The sequence below is a fragment of the Cuculus canorus genome, chromosome 22 (genome assembly GCF_017976375.1).
Source record: "Cuculus canorus isolate bCucCan1 chromosome 22, bCucCan1.pri, whole genome shotgun sequence".
Classification (NCBI taxonomy): domain Eukaryota; kingdom Metazoa; phylum Chordata; class Aves; order Cuculiformes; family Cuculidae; genus Cuculus; species Cuculus canorus.
Window position 1 is genome coordinate 64,254 of NC_071422.1, and position 21,294 is coordinate 85,547.

The 21,294-nt window shown below is 44.1% G+C and overlaps 1 protein-coding gene across 4 annotated transcripts; it reads right to left on the bottom strand.

Annotated features, from left to right (window-relative positions):
- On the bottom strand, positions 1 to 19,557 carry RCAN3 (RCAN family member 3). Of its 4 annotated transcripts, XM_054086401.1 has the most exons (7): positions 19,404 to 19,557; positions 14,819 to 15,061; positions 10,102 to 10,275; positions 9,369 to 9,534; positions 8,297 to 8,481; positions 7,581 to 7,703; positions 1 to 2,436 (listed from the first exon to the last, which is right to left on the bottom strand). In XM_054086401.1, exons 2-6 carry the CDS (start codon positions 15,014 to 15,016, stop codon positions 7,581 to 7,583), a joined length of 846 nt encoding a protein of 281 aa, XP_053942376.1. In that variant the 5' UTR covers positions 15,017 to 15,061; positions 19,404 to 19,557; the 3' UTR covers positions 1 to 2,436. The 4 variants fall into 4 exon arrangements, with proteins under 4 accessions (XP_053942376.1, XP_053942378.1, XP_053942375.1 ...); XM_054086403.1 differs by lacking the exon at positions 7,581 to 7,703 and having other exon boundaries at positions 2 to 2,436; XM_054086400.1 differs by lacking the exon at positions 1 to 2,436 and having other exon boundaries at positions 6,276 to 7,703.
- Between the last annotated feature and the right edge of the window lie 1,737 nt (positions 19,558 to 21,294).

Sequence of the window (21,294 nt, forward strand, 5' to 3'; positions counted from 1 at the left end):
CTGCGCACACAGCCCATAATGCAGTCAGGATTAAAATTGAGCTGCTTCCTTACCATGCCCCTCTCAGCTGCTTCTGGGTGAGAAACAGCTCACTGTAGGTTGCCCAGGAGGTAGTGGTGGATGAGTGCCCTCGCCAGATCCCGTGGGAGCAGAGAAGTTATGATGGAGCACTCCAAAGCAACCACGACAGTAAGGAGCATGATACAGTAGACAGCTCAGACCCAACTACAGCCAGGACACTCTCTTCCCATCAAGACTGAGCTCTAGAAGCATTTCTAGATTCCCTCACTTCTGCACAGCAACTCGGTTGTGCAAAGAAACACGATACCTGACATTGCGTCTCACCGCAAATGTACAAAATCTCCTGCTCTTGCCTGGGCTTGGGGCTGTGTTTCCTGCCCCGATGAGCAGCGTGAGCATCTAAAGGTGGCACCTGGCAGCACACACTCTTTTCAGAACAAAAGAAGACATTCTGAGAGCAGGAGATATCTTTATTTCCACTCGATTCACCACATATTTTTCCAGTGTGTGGAATAACAGACTGAAATCGAAATCATCGTATGACAGGGATGCTCCGTACATGGGTACATGCATACTCCCAGAAAATGAGGAGCCAGAGCCAGGCAGACTTTTGGGTCTCTGCAGCACTGGCTGTGTAAGGTCTGGGGTTGCTTTGAGCTGAGAGTCAGATTCAAATCACAGACTGGCAGCTCAGTAAGGATTACTCACAATTCATCTTTTCAAAGGAATATTTAGTTTGACTGGTTTCTTTACAATCACTGCCTCATCCTGCAGAAACAAGAAAGAACATGAGGCTTTGTTCTGGGAATAGGAGAGGTATTCCAGCTGCATACTTTCCCTGGGCTGTTTCTCTCTGTGACTGGAAGGGGCTTCTTTCAACACTGTGAACCATAACTTGGAAGAGGTATGACCCGTAACATGTTAATTAACATGTAAGTTAATAATAATACTACTAATAGTCCTAACTCAATGTAAATAGCACAAGAAAAGAGATGCTGGCCAATGCAGGTCTTGTTAATGTGGAGAGAGGAAACAGTTCTGTATTTCCACCAATTTTCTTTCCTTTGCTATGAAAACCAGAGAAGCGAGTGCATGGTAAGCAGTTTTCCAGATCCCGTTCCTTTCTCCAGGATGAAACCAGAGCAAGTCTCCTATGCCTGGATCTGGTGGAAGGCAAAACCAGATTCCAAACAATCCTATGCAATCGAGTGTGCACTGCTTGGCAGCGCATGCATGCTAGGCTTGCATGCTCAGTGCAGGTGCTCTTGCATATCGCTGCAATAAACCTTTCAGAAAATAAATGAACATGCACAGCATGGCATGCCCTGGCAGAGCTGCCAGGCCTTAGGGGCTGGGTTTGCCCAAAAGTACAGGCTCATACCCAGTGTTGCTCCCCAGGGAGCTGTTGGCCTCCTCGTTAAAACTGGGATTCAAGGTGAGTTTTGGAAAGGGACCGAGATGTTGAAGATACCCACACATACTTACCCCCTTGTCTGCAGTCACCTGTCTCCAGGGCAACCTGTTGGCCATCTCTGCATTGCTCGAAGAGTCTTTGTGGCCTTTATTGCCATCACTGAGAAGAAAGCGAGACCACCTTCAGCAGCCTAGTGAAACTAGAAGCTGGAAGACGTTGTGCATGCAGGAATTTCTTCCTAACAAGTTTCCAGAGCCTGGATATCAACGAATCCTGGAAGACCAGCTCACGCTTGTATAAGCATGCCAGCAGCATTGAGTGCTGCTGGTGTGATCCCCAACTCTGGGTCATCGCAGCACATTGTGAAGGTTCAGCTGTTTCAAAAGTGTTGCTTTCATTGCACACAATATTTCATATTAGCTCAGTCAAAGCTCTAGACAATAGCATTTGTAGGAGAATTTGGGATTGTTTACCACCTTTGGGCTTCGAATTTCTCATTTTCTTCACTCTATTTCATCTGTTATTGGTATTTTCACAGATGGAAAGAAGGTTTTATAGTTTGGACAGAAAAAGAGAAGTCTCAGAGACCAAGCATAGCTCAGTTTCTGTGCTTATGGAAGTGGTGTAGCATTTTGCAGCACAAAATCTGCTCAACCTCACTGTTCTGGAGGAAATAGAGAGCAAAACCTTTGCTTGGCTGAGCTGTTGAACACCTCTGACGTCAGAGGCATCATGACAGTAGAGCAATTGTGTATAAGGGCCATGGGGACTCAGACACAGAAGGGATGAATGGTCCAGGGCACCAGGAAGAACCATAACAAGGATATGGGTGATATTGGTCACCACAAACTTCACCGTGACAGTAGAACAAATGTAAACACATGAAAAGGAGCAGCTGTTTTCTTGGGCTTGAGAAGGATCTCCCTAAAGCAGGAGGAGATCTGGAGAAACTCCAACTCCCGCCAGGGCCAGTATCCTCATTATTGCAGAGCAGTCTCTCCCTGGTGATGACAAAACATAGGAGGCAGAGTTATTCCCTTTCACTCACACCTTCACAAATACTACTAAAAAATATCCCCAAGCCTGCAAGACTGTCAGCTGCAGCAAAAGATAACATTCCTTCTTTGCAGAAGTCCAAGGGAGAGTTTGAAGCAGAATTCCTATCTCCCTATTCTCACTGTTGTGTTCTAACCAAGTACGTTCCCTTGGTGGCATGCATCCAAGGAAAGAGTAGTACATCCTCTCCTCTCAAGTAAAACACCCTCGGAGTTTCTGTATGAAACATCATCTACATTTGAAATAAATCTAGAGGATCCCACTGGCATGAAGCTCCAAAACCAACTCGAAGAAGCCCGATGTAATTGTTTCCAGGCACTACAATGTGCTAAGTGTCCTTTCAACTATAGAAAACCCCCACTTTTATTTATTACATGCCCTCTCTGCTACAATGCTTGAGAAGGGGTATGAACATCTACAATGAAGCCAAGTAAAAGTGCAATAAAAGCAAATGTACTCTCTAAGAGCCCCTGTGGCAAAACAGGATAAGGAGGGTGTGACTTTCCCAAGCGCTTGCTGGGGAAGATGCCCATCACCAGATCCTAAATTTATAGCCCTTACACTATTACCTATAGCCATGCACTGGGTTTGTACACTTATGTATAAAGCTCTGCTTTCAACATGTTATTCAGTTTACAGGTCAGCAGCTGCCAATTCTGATCCTACCCTGTTAGCAGCACTAGCTGACAAACAAATGAGATGCTGGCATGCTCCAGAACAGTCCTCATGAAGCCAATGAATGCCAAAGGACCGAACCTAACTGTCAATGAGGAACCACAGCCCTACTCTGCAGCCTTACAAAAAACAAAGAAGTGACATAACCTAATAATCATGGGATGGTTTGGGTTGGAAGAGACCTCAAAGCTCATCCAGTTCCAACCCCCTGCCATGGGCAGGGACACCTCCCACTGGATCAGGTTGCTCCAAGCCCCATCCAACCTGGCCTTGAACACCTCCAGGGATGAGGCAGCCACCACTTCTCTGGGCAGCCTGGGCCAGGGCCCCCCCATCCTCCCAGCAAAACATTTCTTCTTTGTATCTCATCTCATTCTCCCCTCTGCCAGCTTTAAACTGTTCCCACTCATCCTATCCCTGCACTCCCTGATCGAGAGCCCCTCCTCAATTTTCCTGTAAGGCCAGTGTGTTTTAAGTCTCACTGAATTTATATGTCCAGCTTACATTTCCAACTCAGTTTTGCACAATTTTTTTGCAATTTTTCTGCAATTAGAAGGGCAGAGAGCAAAGTGGAATCCCTTGAACTGCCTCAGTAAGAAAAAGCTCTGAAAGAACACATTGCAAATGTCACAACCTACTAGAAATGTATTGAGTCTGGATCAGAATAATGAAATCAGAACCTTGTTACTGCACATGCACCCACATTCACAAGAAATATTACACACCCCACTGCAAGGGTTGGAGCTGAGCAGCAGTCACAGTGACCCGCCCTAGCAGAAGAGCACATCTGACCTGGCTGCTTGCTGTGCCATGCTATTCAATCCATAATACTGTCACTGCTGCACAGTCAGACAGAATGCAGAATTTGAGATTTCGGTATTGCATGCAATGCAGTAAACCAACAAATTGTGCTCAGTATCTTCTCCACTACCTCACCCTGGTACTGCTGACATCTGGGTTCCTGATGATGCTCCAGCTGGAAGTACATTCGCTTCACCAAGGAAATCAAACATTCGCTCCTGCAATCCCCAACATGCCAATGTCTTAAAATGCAAGAGACCTTCTTCAGAAGATGGTTTGGTTTTAACATGTTAGTTAACATTTAAAACACTGTTTGTGCTCAGTCATGCTACAAAACACAACTTCAAGACAACGTACCCAACCAACTGAGCAACAGAACAGCACCAGTCTCTCTGTGAAGGTGGGTACTATGACACCAACACAGGGTCCCCAGCCTGGATCTGCAGGGAAAGGGTTTGGAGACATTCAAACTAACTTGTAATCCTAAAGCGGCACAACTGATGTTAGGAGACAAATCCTGTAGCCATGCTCACTCCAATTTCAGCTCAGCCAACAGCTGCGGAAGAAATATCTGATCATGCTCAGAACAAAGGTAGACACTGCTCAAGCACACACTGCCCTAAGGTGCCAAGGACTGCAATTCCCTCTGCTGACAGCTCACTGCACCACAGGCTGCCTTTCAGGCCTGCAGGATGGAAAAGTGGCAGGATGATGTATCGCAGGTGCACCATAAGCATATGGGAACAAAGACCCACAGATCCAGCAAGGTGCGCACCTCCCGTTTGGGTAAGCAACGGAAACACTTCGTCATTTTTCTCCAAGGGAATGAGGCTTGGCTGCACTCTCTTTCCACATTAAAAGCACACTGGACCATGAACTCCTCCTGGCAAGTTTTACATATTAAGCAGAGCAAGTTAAAAAACCTGGTAAGCACAAGATTCATAAGAATCTTCTGTTATGAGCTAAAACCGATCAGTAATCCAAACCTAGACCAAAATGGAAATAACCCCTTTCAGGGAATACATTAAGCAAGAGATCTCATACATGAGGTCTTTCCGGGGGGAAGCAACTCAGAAACAAGGCAGAAATAGAAAAGAGAAGCAGTAATCATAGAATTGCAAAAAAATAGGGTGCATTCTTAGCTATTCTACAATAAAAACAAAGTACCCCCATCAACTCTTCCTCCAGAACACACAGGGACAGCGCCCAAGTAAAAGACCAAGCATTTTTTCAGCTGCACCCCAAGAAGACTGCTTTAAAGGAATTTGGGATATTTATTTATACGAAGCACAAGCTCAGGAAGGACTGGGCACAGTTGGTGCCTCTGTGTAAGCCTGCTTCTAAAAATAGCCCTGGAGTTAACAGCAGGTCAGCAACTACCAGAAGGTTCTTTTGGTCATTACTGAACATCACGTGGAATAAAGAAAGGAAATTTGAGTTCCATTCATTTTGCACAGCAAGTTCTGTCACCCTGGAGATCATGGACAGAGCGAAAGTAGAGTAGAATCACTGCTGCTACTGATCGACTGCTAAATCCAAGTTTCCTCTCTTCTTTGCCTCCTCCTTGCCCACCTCTGCAGCCCTTGCAAGCAGCCAGACACCCCATTCCCTCCCACTCCTGTCAACCCCTTGCCTTCCACACCAGCTCCAAGGCAGACCCTGTGCCAGCCTCCCACCATATCTGCACAGGGAGGTCCGGCGCTGCCACAGACACCGCCTCACAGACAGAAGAATGTGATTTTGTAGCATGTTTAACACAATTCAATTATCCTGTGCCACTGAGTCAGAAGGGCATGCTGCCTCCCTCTTCTGGCTGACAAGAACCACTGCTGCCCAATCCCAGAGACAGAATGTGCTGGTGAAAAGCATGTGCAGTGCAACAAGCTGATGGTTTACAATCCTGTTATAAAACATGCGTGCATTGATTTCCTTCCTGCGGGAATGGGTCTCTGGAGATTTCTGAAAGCAAGCAATTATTTATCTTTATTACAAGAACTTTACAGAGCTCAGTACTGCAGCCCCAAACCACATGATCTCCCACAACAGCCAAAGCAGGCAGCAAACTCATGTGAGGCAAACATCCCAAGGGACCTCTGCTGGGACAGGCACCTGGAACCAAACAGCTTCCTTGGTCCCTCCTTCAGCCAAGGTCTTCCATGACTTCTCTGTTGAAATCCCTGAGCTTTTCAGCACTAATTTTCCAATGGAAAACCATAAGCTCTCTCAACTCAACCACACAAGCATACAATACTATCAGAAAACTCATCAACTTGGTCCACTGCGGAACACAACTAAACACACGTGTGAATGGCACTGCATTGGTTTTATTTTATGTGTCTTTACACAATGTAAGATGTTGGAATGCAAGTTGTTACACATTTTGCACAAGATACATTGACAACGTCACTGGCTCGGTTTGCCCTATAAAACTGCTTCTGAAGTTTTTTTCCACTTACTCCTACAAACAGCAACTTCTACAGCGGGGTAGAAATGAAACTATTAACAAACTAGAAACACCACAGAAAATCCAAACCGGACTTCTGGAATTTTAAAAATACACAAGCCTCATGGACAATACAAGTTACTTGTTGGTTTGTTATTTTTTTTTCGGACAGTGAGACAGAAGTCAGACTTTCAGTGATTTTAATACCTGAAGAGGTACATGCCTGTGGAAACAAGATGAACCAATCCCATTTTCCTACCTTTTTAATATACTCCATTCCTGCCTCTGGAGCAAGGATCTGCCTGCAGGATCCCATTTTGCAACTCGAAGCTGGCAGCAGGAAGGGATCATGAGCTGGCACAACACAGAGCTGAAAACAACCATGCCCATGCACGTCCCTAACCCGTTACTTTATCTCTCCACCTTCAATCAAGTGAAAACACTTTTGAAAATTCAATAAGCACATCATGTAAAATTGAAACACACTAAAGTGAATTTGAAACAGGCCAATTTCTGAATGATTTGTGTGTATGTATCAGCAGCCTGGTTTGTTCACAAATAATTTTATTTTTTTAATAGAAAAAAGAAGAATCTGTCTAGACTAAAAAAAGGTTGTTATAAAACAGCATAAAAGCATAGGAACATGTGTCATTATACCAAGGCATATTTTACTCCTACTAGAACACTTAACACAAGATCACAAAATTAAAGATCTGTGTTTTAAAAGATGCATCCTGGTCTCCAAAGCAGAAGAGGCTCTATCAGACAGATGGGATGCCACACAGAAAAAGTCTCAATGAAAAACAGCAAACAAGGTGGAAACTGAGGCTCTGAGCAACCTGATCCAGTGGGAGGTGTCCCTGCCCATGGCAGGGAGTTTGGAACTGGATGGGCTTTAAGGTCCCTTCCAACTCTAACCATTCTACGATTCTATGATTAAACTGCATAAAAACTGGCTAAGCCAGGCAACTGATTGTCTTCAGAAAATACAAAACAGACTGGAGAAGTTAAAAATGAACCCTAGATGATTTACATCCTAACATAATTTAGTCATAATGTAACAGTCACTGGAGTTATTTATATATGTAGAGAAAGAAACGTTTCAGAGAGGATCAGAGACAACATATTCAATAGCGGAATCTCTATTTCACCGTACGTGTTGTAACTCACTCATTTGGTGTCAGTGCAAACCGCTGTCCCTGCCGATGTTCCCATCACAGATAGCAGCAGCAACGGTGTGGGAGACAGACCTGGAGCCTGTCTGCTCAGTGGTCTGCAGTCCTGCGTTCTTCTCTGTGTAGTTAACAAAACTACTTGAATTTAGTTCCATACGTGTATTTGTGCCTCATGTCAAACTAAAACCACATACTTGGCATTTCTGAGAAAAGCAGAGTGATCTTCACCTCAGAAGATCACCAGCTGGAAAGAAATTTTAGCATAAACAGTATGTTTCACTTGCATTTAACACTACATTAACTGGAAGCTATTGTACCAGTACAGCTCAGCTTTTAATTGCTATGCAATGAACTTTCTTGAACCCAATTGTAGCAGTAAGATACTATTCCAGCACTTGGTACATAACACCATACAGAATAAAGAAAAGGGTAACATCTTAAACAAAACAACACAGCCAGACTTTCTATTTTCCGCTATTTCAAGTGAGGTGGATTTGCTACAGTTGGGGGACTAGTCCCAAAAATTAAAGTGCTTTTCAGAGCATTGGCACCCAAAATCTTGAACATGAGAGACAACTACAAGTAAAACCTGTTGTCGCTATACATAACATATAGCAGCAGTACAGACACCGACACATGAACTTGTTAAGGGTCTGATTTTTGATACTATCTTGAGCATCGCATGGTTTAACAGTGCATCGTCCCCCCTACCTCCAGGGTACAATCGAATGCTTTGGATTCGCTCAGTATCATTGCAGGCGGTTCTGGGCGCCTTGTCTGCATGATTTTCTGTTTGGGATTTTTTATTTCATCTTCCTCTTCTGTTTCACTTTCACAGACATGGACAACAACACTCGGAGTTGATTCCGTTCCTGCGTGAAGCTCGTACTTCTCCCCTGAGGAGCAGCAAACAAAAGCCATGATAATATCATCCCCAAGGAAAAGCATTAAGCCACTCTATCTCAAAAACTCCTGAGTATCTGCAGTAACGCAACCAAATACTCATTTATCTTTAATTTGCTCAGTTTCCACCCTTCACCAGACCTGTTAAATGTTTTAGAACAGTCCCCATATCTGTTACACTCTACTTTGGATACAATCGATCTTTTAATTTATATTTGAAGGAAGGGAGGGATGTAAAAAACTACAGTGAAACACTGAGGACATCAGAAGACAAGTAGTGAATTTTTAAGTGTCATAATTTACACAGTACATTTTTATGATACTTGTAAAATCTACAACAGCATTTGAAAACGCTAAGCCTCCTCATTGCCTGCTCTTCACAGAAAGCAAACAGTGTACTTCCTAGGAAGCCTCATGAAGCTGGACGACTAAACAAAAAGTACATGCTAGCATCCTTAATCGTCATTTGCAAGAGATCAAACTTTTCATTCCTCCTTCCTCGTTTGTTACTCAATACTGAGACTGTAACAAAATTCAGTGAATAGTGGAATGGTTTGGGTTGGACGGGACCTGAAAGTCCATCCAGTTTCAATCCCTTGCAATGGGCAGGGACACCTCCCACTGGATCAGGTTGCTCAAAGCCCCACCCAACCTGGCCTTGAACACCTCCAGGGATGGTGCAGCCACAACTTCCCTGGGCAACCTGGGCCAGGACCTCCTCACCGTCTCAGGGAAACATTTCTTCCTAGGATCTCATCTCAAATGTCCCCTCTTTCAGCTTAAAACACCACTCCCTCATCCTATCCCTGCACTGATGTAATAGTGCTAGTACCACATCACCTAACTCTGTGCTATACTTTCAACCAGTCAATATTCCTACCTGGTCCCAGTTTGGAGACAGCGCAAAGCAAGTCATAGTTTATCAGGGGAGTTGCATCTTCACTCTGTTTCCACCCAACTGGTGGAGACGCAGGGGGTGAAATCAAGAACTGTTTAACAGGTTGTGGAGGGAGGAGGTAGGACTTGTCGCCTATTTCACCAGATGCCTGCAGACAAAAGCCAGGAGGTACAGAGGAAGATGACAAATATTAGTGCTCTTTTATTTAGTTTCCTTCCCCAAGAATGCATGCCCACTCTCTGCTTTAGCAACGATCCATTCAGCCTAGCTTAAAGAACAAGAGCAGCAGAGCTTTTGTCAGTTCTTGGTGTAATACCTCAGAGACATCCTGCAGGGAAGAACTGGCCTGGAAGTGTTGACAACATGGCTGTATGCAACACAAAGCTGCTACTCCAAGAACATGCCTGTGAAGCACCTACTATAAAAAGACCTTTGGACTCACTTGTTTCCTTTCAGCACATTTTTGTTTCTGTATGGGGGGAAGGTGGTTTTGTCACCACAGAGCAATTGTTCCAAACCAATCACAACTTTTTAAGCTCAAGCTGAAAAGCAAACCTCTCCTCTAAAGCACAAATTCCTCACTGAGTGAAAATAATACATCTCGGTGCAGAAGAATGAGGTTGAAGGTAACTTTGGGTATTCACCACAAATGAAACTGGTGTGGAACAAAGAGGAAACAGCGGCACATGTACAACATCTCAGTGTTCTGTAATACCTGTGCAAAGTACAGTTTCAGCTTTTTTCCACTGAAGTCGGTTTCATGCAGTTCTATCCGCGCTCTTGCTGCTGCCTCTGGATTGCTGAAGTTTATCCTTACTCTTCTAAAGCTTTTAAACAACTGGAATGTAACTTGATCATCGTAGACTGTGAAAAGTGCTTCAAACCTTTCCTAGAGATGAAGTACAAAGATGCTCCAAACACAAAATGAACATTTTCACTCAATGGAAACACATTTCCTTTCACTTTCCCCTCTTCCTTCCTTAATTGCCTTCTAAACCTGTGTGTTCCAATAGTCTCTCAGTTATCCCAACTCACAAATCTACATCCAGTGCAGTACAGCTTTGTCTATCACTGTTTAAATCTGAATTCCCAGAGCATCTGGGTGTGAAGAAGCCTACGGAACTCCTAGCACGACCTGCCACCTAGCGCCAGTTACTCTGAAGTGCAGATGCCAACGAAACTGGAACAGGCTGCCCAGGGAGGTGGTTGAGTCGCCTTCCCTGGAGGTGTTTAAGGAACGGGTGAATGGGTGGATGAAGTGCTGAGGGACATGGTTTAGGGAGTGTTAGGAATGGTTGGACTCGATGATCCAATGGGTCCTTTCCAACCTTGTGATTCCGTGAAAGCACTGGACCTTCTAACGCCAGCATCTCCAAAACCATTAAGCGTATCAGTTAATTCTTATGCGAGATAAACTGCAGTACTGAGTGCTTAAGGAAAACGTCCACTTTCTCAGGATAAACGAACACGACTATGTTGAAAGAGACAAAAGTCCTTTATCGCTGAACAACACCTGTTTATACGAATAAGAAATTGAAGAAAAAAGTGTTTTATTGAATAAGGAATCCTACCCCCAGGTTCCCTAAAAAGTAATAACTGCTTTGTTATGATATTCAGTCTGTTTTAATTTACCAGTTCTCTGACCTATGAGAGATCCAATTCGCAGAGTTGTGTTTCCCCTGGTGTAAACACACAATGAAATCTCCTAGTGAAAATTTTCATTCACTGCAGTCAGATTAAAGTAAATAGATGGAAACTACACAAGCAACCTCTTTTCAATTTTATTTACTATGTTCTGATAATATTTTGTCACTCAGAGATCTACATAAGCAAATCAAGCAGGAAAGGAATGCTTTTCCATCAAGAACTCTTTCCAATGACAACAGTCGACTTGCTGGATTCCAATAGACACTGATTTCTCTATAAAAATCCTGTTGATGCCTTCATTCTCTTAAGATAAATTACAGGACAAAGGGCTTTCATTTCAAACAAGATGGAAGGAATTCTTAGGATGATGCCCATGTTAGTTTTAACAAAAATACTATTTTCTTGCACAATTCTCTCCAATCTGTATGACACAAAGGTCTTTATTAAATCACAAAAAACGTTCCCTGCACACTGGCCAAATCCTTTACTTGACCAACACAAAACTGCAATCCAGTGGGTCAACCCTGCCACTGACAGTGATGAAGACAGCGTTCCAATCACAGTATTACCCTCAAGAAGGTGAATGTTTGAGAAAGAAACATTAAGTACTTTTACCCTATCTAAATTTTACACCTTTTGCTGTTTGAACTAAACTTGAACAAACACTTTTAGACGCTATGTAGAAGAAAATATTATTAAAAGCTGTGTGCCAACTCGGATTACTTACAGTTTTTCTGTAAACAAATCAGGCATTTGACCTACAAGACTTCAACAAAAGCACAAACCGATCACATTAAATTCAACTACTTAACAGTCAGTTCAACAAGGACTGTTAATGTTTAAGAGCTGCTTTAACAAATCAACCATAGAAACAGAAATACAGCTAAAAACATCAAAAAATGGATGTAACAATGAGGGAAGCAATAGAATCTGAGCAAAATGCTTCATAAGAATTCAATATACATTCAATATTCAATCTCAAATCGACAGCACTTTTTAGTTTCTTCTCCTCATCAGAACATTAATCATTACTCACTTATGTGAAGTTTCACAAATGAAGAAGCTGAGCAAAAAGTATTTGGGCCTGCATCTGGAACCAGGCAATTTATTTTTGACAGCAGTGACTACTACAAACGTCAGGGAAGAGGCAGGCTGATTTGACAGTCTGTTTCCAAGTGATGCGAGCTCTGCTAGTGTTACCAAATGAACTAAAGGAATGTTGAGCAGCAATCCAGTGTGGGCCACCACAAAAACCATCCCACTCAAAAAAAAAAAAAAAAACCAAGAAAAAACCAAACCTCAAACCAACAAAAAATTTCACATGGCTTTCTGTTCCTGCACACAGAGCATCATTTCCATTTGTTTTGTGAACTGTTCACTGTGTGTTCAGCCTTTAAAAGAAGGTGTAGGCAGAAGTAAATCAAGCCATTAGAATGTGTGTCCAGGGGTTGACCAAGCTGAGTTTCATCCAACAGATAAAAGCCATTTAATTTATTGAAGTGCCTCTGTTCTTCCCAGCAACAGGAAGAAGTCTGCATTGTAAACATTTGATTTACAGATACTACGTATAGTCCTGACCTATTCTAAACTAATGTCTTGGCTATGACAATCAACCTAGGTGAGCCCACTGACAGTATGATCAGTACACTTTACAAAATATATTTGAAATGAAAAACCTAAAATTTTAAATTTGTGGTTAAATTTACAAGTGGTTTAATGTGGCACCTAACTATAGCAGTGTCATTAGAGAAAAAGCTACCACCCTTCCCTGGATACACCTTGTGCCCACAGAAATACTACGGAAATACTTTCATGGAGAAAAGCAAACGTGCATCAGAATGAAAAATCACACTCAGAACAATTCAGCAGGGCAACATTTCCATTGCAGAGTTTCTTATCGCACATACACTGAATTATGGAGCACTGTTTCTGTAGCATCGGATTAAATCAGTTCAGCGTGCTATTTAATGTTCCGTTGATTAACTGATGCTTCACTACCTTCTTCTAAGGGTGGCAACCACCCAAAGAAACTTGAGTGCTCCCTGCTCACCTCTTCTGAACTAGAAGCTGATCTAGCCAAAACAGATTTAAATTTAAATTACTTATCAGAGAGGTCAAGATTTATCTGGAAAAGGAGGCTTCATCTTGAAGGTTTTTTACTTCAGATGACATCAGATTTACATACTCTCATGCACTGCCTGCCTTGTTTTCCAGTAAACCAGCACTTGTGCAAGTCTAGGAATTAACTCTTCTGCTGACGTATAGGGTCTAGCAACAAGTCATGCTATATGACGAGAACCATTTACCACCAGGCATATAAAATATAGAAAAGTTTGGCTTGTAAAGGACCTTTAAGATCATCAAGTTCCACCTCACTGCTATGGGCAGGGACATGTCCCACTGGATCAGCCTGCCCAAGGTCCCACCCAAGCTGGCCTTAAACACCTCCAGGGATGGGGCATCCACAATTTCCCTGGGCAACCTGTTCCAGTGCCTCACCACTCTCATCATGAAGAAATTCCTCCTTATGTCTAGTCTAAATCTGCCCCTCTCGAGTATATGTCCATTTCCCCTAGTCCTATCACTACCAGTCTTTGTAAAAATTCCCTCCCCAGCTTTCTTGTAGCCCCCTTCAGGTACTAGAAGCTGCTCTATGGTCTCCCTGCAGCCTTCTCTTCTGCAGGCTGAACAAGCCCAAGTCTCTCAGTCTGTCCTTGTATGGGAGGTGCTCCAACCCTCAGATCATCCTTGTAGCCCTTCTCTGGACCGGTTCCAATAGCTCCCTAACAGCTAATGAACTGTAACTCATTCCCTCTTTAAAATATGGGAAAGAAAAAGTAAGGTACTGCATCTGCAAAACAGCCACTAAAGCCTCAGCTGTCTTTCCTGGCACCTGCCTTCCGTACCCGTAAGAATATAACTATAACAAACCCCAAGAACAATGGCTCTTACTCTGTAATTTTGTCCTCTCCATCCAAAACGATGTCCAAATATAAGCTTCTTCACAAACCGCTCATGTTGCAGTGTATGCATATTCCTAACTGGTCACTGCTCTGCTCTTTTTATTTTTAATGTACTACATCCATGTGTTAAGAGCACTTTTTTCAGCTCACAGTAAATATTTGAAAGGCTGACTTAAATTTAAGTACAGAATTTGTAACTCTGAGGCACAGAGCAGCTTTCAGTCCCCATCTGAAAACTGAAACTGAAGAAACTGCAGAACAAAGCTTTCCTTTCACCCCCTCCTATTTCCTCTCACTTGTGTAGCGTACGTAATTATTCCTGATGCCTTGGAAGAAAAGGGAAAGTACAGATTTGACTGAATAGAAAAGTTAGAATAAACTAAATCTTCTCTGGCCTGCTAAGGTCTTTATAAGCCACTTTCAAGTTGTTCAATTCAGAACACTGCAGGTTTATAAGGCTCTTATAACATAATCCTTGCCTTGAAATAAAGCATTCACATTTGCTTTCAGATTTTATTTAACTCTGCCCTTGGATTTTGTGCCTTGGATAAAGAGGGAAAAAAAAAAAAAAAAAAAAAAAAAAAAAAAGCTTTTCATGGGAGACAGCCTGTACATTAACAGTATGAAATGCCAGAAAAGGGTAGTATTATCTGCTCTTCATACTCATTGTGATCTGAGCTTTCCTAGCAAGTACTTAGGTTTGTTTTTTTCCCCCCAATTGTAACATGCAGCAATACACTACAAATCCATACAAAAAAGTGTTCAATGGCTGTATCTATCTACCCTTGCAATACTATACCCCAAATACGCCTCTCAACTTACCTTTTCTTCCTGTATCTCAAACACAGCTTCATGAACACTGCAAGCAAAGAGTGATGTAGGCAAGTCACTTAAATCCATCATTTCTTCCAAATCATCTTCATTTTCTCCAAAAATCATCTGTTCTTCCTCTTCTTGGTCGCTGCTGTAGAGGTCTGACTGGCTGTCGCTCCAGGACTTCATAGTGTCCCTCAGCATCATTCACACAAGGCAACTCCTCTTTATGCTCCGGTTTCTAGTAGGGGCCTGCATTCCAAAAATCAAAACGAAAACAGAACATGAAGATACTGCATTTCCTGCCTTTGAGTGTTCTTTAAGGCAAATAATATTACAAAAAAAGAATAGATCTCAACATAAAACTCATTCTCTCATCCAGAAAACAGAAGCGCTGTATCCCATTTCTGTAAATGGGATAAAGACATCACTGTTCCATCTACGGGAAGGAAGATAAAGTCACTCAGTCAAGTAAATTAAATTCCCCCTCCCTTTATTCTGACACAAATCAGGAACTACAATACTGTTCTAGAAGCTTTTCTTGGATGACACGCTTCTCAGTTAACAGCATTTTCTTATTTAGTAACTGAAAAGCACGTCCCAAGTAATCAGAATTCTTTTCTGGTATTTAAAGAAATATCTGTATTTCACCAATGGGAACATGTGTACACAGCACAGTTAAACCATCCGCCCCAAGCCTCTCTGAGACAGGGGCAGATATGGGAACAAAACACGAGATCTCCTAACTTGAGGACATTGCCTCTCCCAAGGGTTAGAGAGTATCTATACCCTGAAGTAAACATGCCAAGGAAGGAAAAAAAGTGCAAACAATCAAGAGACTGAACAGAAGTCTTAGGGTAACAAACTAGTTTTTACACATTAAAAGAGATTCTGATAGAGCATACTTTTTGCCACCTATCGCTGAAAAAAACACAAGGAGGTTATTGCACTCATGTATATTCTAATGTAATTGTACTGTATCTAGATTTGGAGGGGGTGTTAATTTGTGACATAATACTAAAAAAAGGCAAGTAAATATATTATGTTTCATTGGCAATGGTCTCATTTGAATACTTGCTTAACTAGCTTATTGTTTTGAAGCAGTTGCTGAGAAATGCCATCAGGTGAAATCAACAGGCATTAACTAAAGGATTAAAAATCCATAATAAATCCATGCTAACTCATGGAAAAAATATTTAAGACAAGTTTTCTATATAACAACATCCGAACACATTAAACACTTGGTACCTAAGGATAAATAGCACACGAAAATGAGGAAAAAGGATTTAGTAGCTATTTTAAGTATTTACAAACTGCTTAGAGAACACACACAGGTTAGCGATGCTAACTTAAATGAGTGAAGTCAACGTAATCTCAGCGTGGACACTAAACTGCCTAAAGCAATGTGTGCAGATGCACACAGAACTGCATTTCACTGTCACACTTTGAGTCAAACCGTTACAAACCCACCGCAGACCTGGATAAATTGTACTGGCAAAGCCAGTTTCAAAATTTTTACAGGAAACACTCCTCAACAATGCAGAAAGAAGGACGGAAATGCATGTAGCTGGTGGAAACCTTTTTTTTTGTGCTTGCAGATTCATGCAAAAAAGGAAGAGAATTCTGGGCTAATCAATCCAACGTGGAACAGGACAGACACCTGCAATCCGGAGCCAGGTCAACAATACAATTAAGGACAGGTCTTTGTCAAATCAGGTTGGAAACTGGAGAGGGATCAATAACAACTGAAATGTCTGCAAACACACCAGAACTTCTGACATCACAGAATACCACATGCGCTGTAAGAGGGGATGGGAAGGAAAGAGAAAGGGAAAAAAGCCAATGAAACCCCACAAGATTTATCTTACTTTATGATTTAATTCATGTAACATTAAATGATTTAAGTAACCTGTGAAGAAGACAATGCTGAGGTGATGGCTGCAAGCGCACTACGACTTTCACCATGCATGAACTGGTCAACAGTCACAAGTGACAGTGGCTGGCACCTTAACATGAAAGAAACTAAACTAGCAGCCCCTACATCTTTAGCCTTATGCGTCTTGATGCATTTCACCCAGCTCTATCGCGAAACAGGTGATCAACAACTGCCATTGCCCACCTGTGTATTCTCACCTTCCAAATGCACTTGGATTAAAACACACCACAAAAGCATGGCTACTCAACGACAGAGCCGAGACAAGAACATTAGGGATCCAGCACTGCGGGTCTGCCTGCCATTCACCCAAACAATTGTCCCAGTAAATAACCCTGATGAGAGGAAAATGCTGCTTTTTTGCTCAACGAAAATCTGTGGTAGCTTGGGACACACCATGTTCTGCACTGGCATTGTTGTGCAGAGGAGATGCTCTTGAGATTTGTAAATAAGTTTAAGAACAGTGATAGAAAACACCCATACCAGTATAGGCAGGCTGTATTCACCTCTGCACACAGAAAACGGCCTCATTGGCTTCGCATTTCATTATGCACGTATTCATCACATTATAACATTTAAATAGAGCAACAAAATGTTTTACGGCAAGATATGCTCTCTAAAAATGCTCTGTAAAAAGCAGCAGGTCTCAAATGATGTGTGTAAATGATAATGGGGAGCTGAGGCAGTTTAAATGTCCTTGTGAAGGAAATTATATTTTTTCTAGTAACTAGTAACAAAAACTGAATTGCCAGAGACCATCTTTTAGAGAACAAGAGTAGAAACTTGCAGGCGATTAAGCTGCAGAAAACAATACAGTTACTCCCTTGAATTCCTACAAACCGTCTGCAGGGAAAGGGATTTAATAGAAGGAATCTTAGTCAAAGTTAAGGAAACATTTCAGCGACAGGATCAACAGTTCTGTAAACGTTACAGTACAGCATTTCTTGCTAGCATAAAAGCCACATCTGCAAAGCTTCTATAAGCAGCACTGAACTATAAAAGCCACTTCAATTATGTTTTCTTTTTTTAAAATAAGAATGCATCACAGTTCTAATTTTTTAAACCATAAATCTACATGGTTACTTCTAGTTCTCTCACAGATTACTTGTTTTTCTTGACTTCACCCAAATTAGTACCAAAACATCCTGGTTACTCAGCAATGCAGGAATGTGTAACAGCTTCCCCGAAATAAGGATGAGATGGCTAAGACTGATGCATAAATGTTAATTAAGCAGCACCGCTGGAGACAGCACTGTGAGAAGTGACATTTTAACAGACCATGTAGGACCGTTTTACTGTGCAACCATCACAAAGCAAGAAGAAGAAATACATACTCCAAGTATAATACTCAGAAGAAACACTTCCAGTTTGATAGGCACACTGATGTGACTGAAACTGGATGATATTTAAGGTCCCCTGCAACCCAAACCATTCCAGGATTCTGTGATTACTGGTGCAACAGCCAAAGTGCTCTGCTTCAGTTTCTCCTAGGCAAAAAGGGAATTACTTCTCTTACCTCCTTGGAAAGGTGAGAAATAACTATTTATGAGACAGTCATAAATGAAAACGTACATACACTAGTTACTTATTGCAATCAGCTCATCCTTACTGCAATAAATAATCTAGAATCATAAACAAATTCTTTGTGTAGACAACTGACAGTTCTTGTTAGTGAGCGTCCTGATCACTCACTCTCTTTTGGATCTTTTTGGATTTTGGATTAAATGGCCTTACACAGTGCAACTAAAAGGATCCCAAGCACTAAAGCCACTTGGATAAGACTGTTCACTAAGTCCTTTGTTTTTCTGAGAATTAACACCTGCTTATCATTTAAATACCAGGTGACAGGTACTTCTCAAACACTAAAAAGCAAACTCTGCAACTGAAAATTCTTCACGATGAGGGGTAGGGACACCCTGGCCCAGGTCGCCCAGGGAAATCGTGGCTGCCCCATCCCTGGAGGCGTTCAAGGCCAGATTGGATGGGGCTTGGAGCCCCTGATCCAGTGGGAGGTTTCCCTGCCCATGGCAGGGGGTGGAACTGGATGGGCTTTGAGGTCCCTTCCAACCCAAACCATTCTAGGATTGTATGAAATAAAGTTTAAGCTCTCCTGAAATGCAAGCAAGCTGTGAAAACGCAGCTTTTGTCCCTGAAAGCTTCGGTTCTTCATAGCAGCACAGACACAGGCGGCCCTGGTGTTTTACCTTTCCCTCCCCTGGAACAGCCCTCCTGGCACTTCTGGAACACAGGCAACCCACTGAGGTTATCCCAGCCTTCCCGAAATCCCTGAATACTCACGGGGAGCAGGAATGGCACGGCAATCTCGACACACAGAACCAGACTTCATAAACAGGGGCTCAGAGCCACGGATGCCAGGTCGACCCGCGGGGGAGGTGGGGGTTGTGTGTGTGGAGGGGGGGCGGAGGGATTAGAAGCAGGGACAGACCTCAAGCCCAGGGTCAATGCCGGACGGGACGAACTTGGCGGCGAGGGGAAGACGCATATTCTGGAATTGTCCTTTTAAACCAACCCAAACCGTCCGCACCCGCCCTCGTGAGCAACCGTAAAGGAGAAAACAACTTCGCCGGCACCGCGGGCTTTCGAGACAGCCACGCCCTCACACATCGCGCCGGAGTCGCCGGGGAGTTGGGGGGAGCTCACCGTGTCCTCGGCGCGGCGGACAGCGGGCGACGGCGGGAGCTCGCACCCCGCGACCGGCTGCGGCAACGCGCCTGCGCGCGCCCCATCCTCTCGGGTGGGAGGGAAGCGGAGGGGGTGGCTCTGCGCACGCGCTGTCCTCACACCTCGGCATCGCCTCCGGGGCGCGGAGTCCCGGATGGAGAGTGATAGGGCTCTGCGCATGCGTCGTCCTCGCACCTTCGCATCGCCTGGGGAGGGAGGGGACCCGGACGGAGGGGATGAGGAGGGCTCTGAGTGCGCGCATGCGTCTTATGCTCGGCATCGCCTCAGGATGCCGGGGAGAAGGGGAGCGGAGACCCGGATGTGTAGGTCGCGGGCGGGGGGGTGAGGGAAAGAGGAGGGGGGAAGGAGGGGTCCGCGCAATGCAGCTGTCCTTGTGTCTCCGTATCGCCTCTGGAGGGGGAGGGGGAGGGGTAGTGGGGGAGAGGGTGGGGGGGGGGTGGGGGTGAAGAGGCGAAGAGACCCGGATGTAACCAGCGTGGGTGGGGGCTGTGCGTGCTAACTTCCCATCGTCTCTGGGAGCTGGGGCTCTGCGCTGCGCATGCGCCACCGTCTCGCTGACGTGGGGAAGTGTAAGCATGGAGGGCGCGGATCGGGTCAGACCGAAGCGAAGAAGGAGTCGGCGTTCCTCGCACCGCCTCCCCGCCATTGTCGTAGAATCATGGAATCGTAGGATGGTTTGGGTTGGAAGGGACCTTAAAGCTCATCCAGTTCCAGCCCCCTGCCGTGGGCAGGGACACCTCCCACTGGATCAAGGTCACTCCAAGCCCATCCAACCTGGCCTTGAACACCTCCAGGGATGGGGCAGCCCTGCTTCTTTGAGCAACCTGTCCAGGGCCTCCCCACCCTCATGGTGAAGAAATTCCTCCTTATGTCTAGTCCACAAATTTGTCATCTCCAGTTTAAAGACTGTTGCCCCTAGTCCTATCACTCCAAGCCTTTGTAAACCAGCCCCTCCCCAGCTTTCCTGGAGCCCCTTCAGGTACTGGAAGCTGCTCTAAGGTCTCCCTGTAGCCTTCTCCAGGCTGATCAACTCCAACTCTCTTAGCCTGTCCTCATGTGGGAGGTGCTCCAGCCCTTAGATCATCCTTAGAGCCTCCTCTGGACCCATTCCAACAGCTCCATGCCCTTACGTTGAGGATTCCAGAATTGGACACAATACTCCAGATGAGGTCTCACAAGAGAGGATAGAGGGGCAGAATCCACTCTCTTACCCTCCTGGCCAAACTTCTTTTCATGCAGCCCTAGACATGACTGGTTTCTGGGCTGCGAGCTCACATTGCAGGCTCATGGACAAGCCTTCTCATCAACCAGCACCCCAAGTCCTCTGCAGGGTTGCTCCCACTCACATCATCCTCATCCTGTATTGAAACCGTGGATTGCCCCAACCCAGATGTAGGATCTTGCACTTGGCCTTGTTGAACCTCAAGAGGTTAACACAGCCCCACTTCTCCAGCCTGTCCAAGTCCCTCTGGATTACATTCCGTCCTTCCAGTGTGGCAACTACATCACTCATCTTGATGTCATCTGCAAAATTGCCAAGGGTGCACTTGATCTCATTGTCTGTAATATTGATGAAGATATTAAACAGCACTGGTCCCAGTATGGACCCCTGAGGGACGCCACTTGTCACGGATCTCCACCTGGACGTTGAACTGTTGACATTTTCAGCCACTTTCAGGCTCATTCTGCCTGGAGGTCTCCACAGCAAAGGGGCTCCTACCGCCTGCCTGGCCTGGAGGGACAGCTTTCCTGAGCTTAGAGGGATGGGAATCGATTCTAAAACCGTACATTGCTCTTTGAACCCAAACCATTCCATGATTCTATGTTTTTAATTGAAGGAGACCTGAGG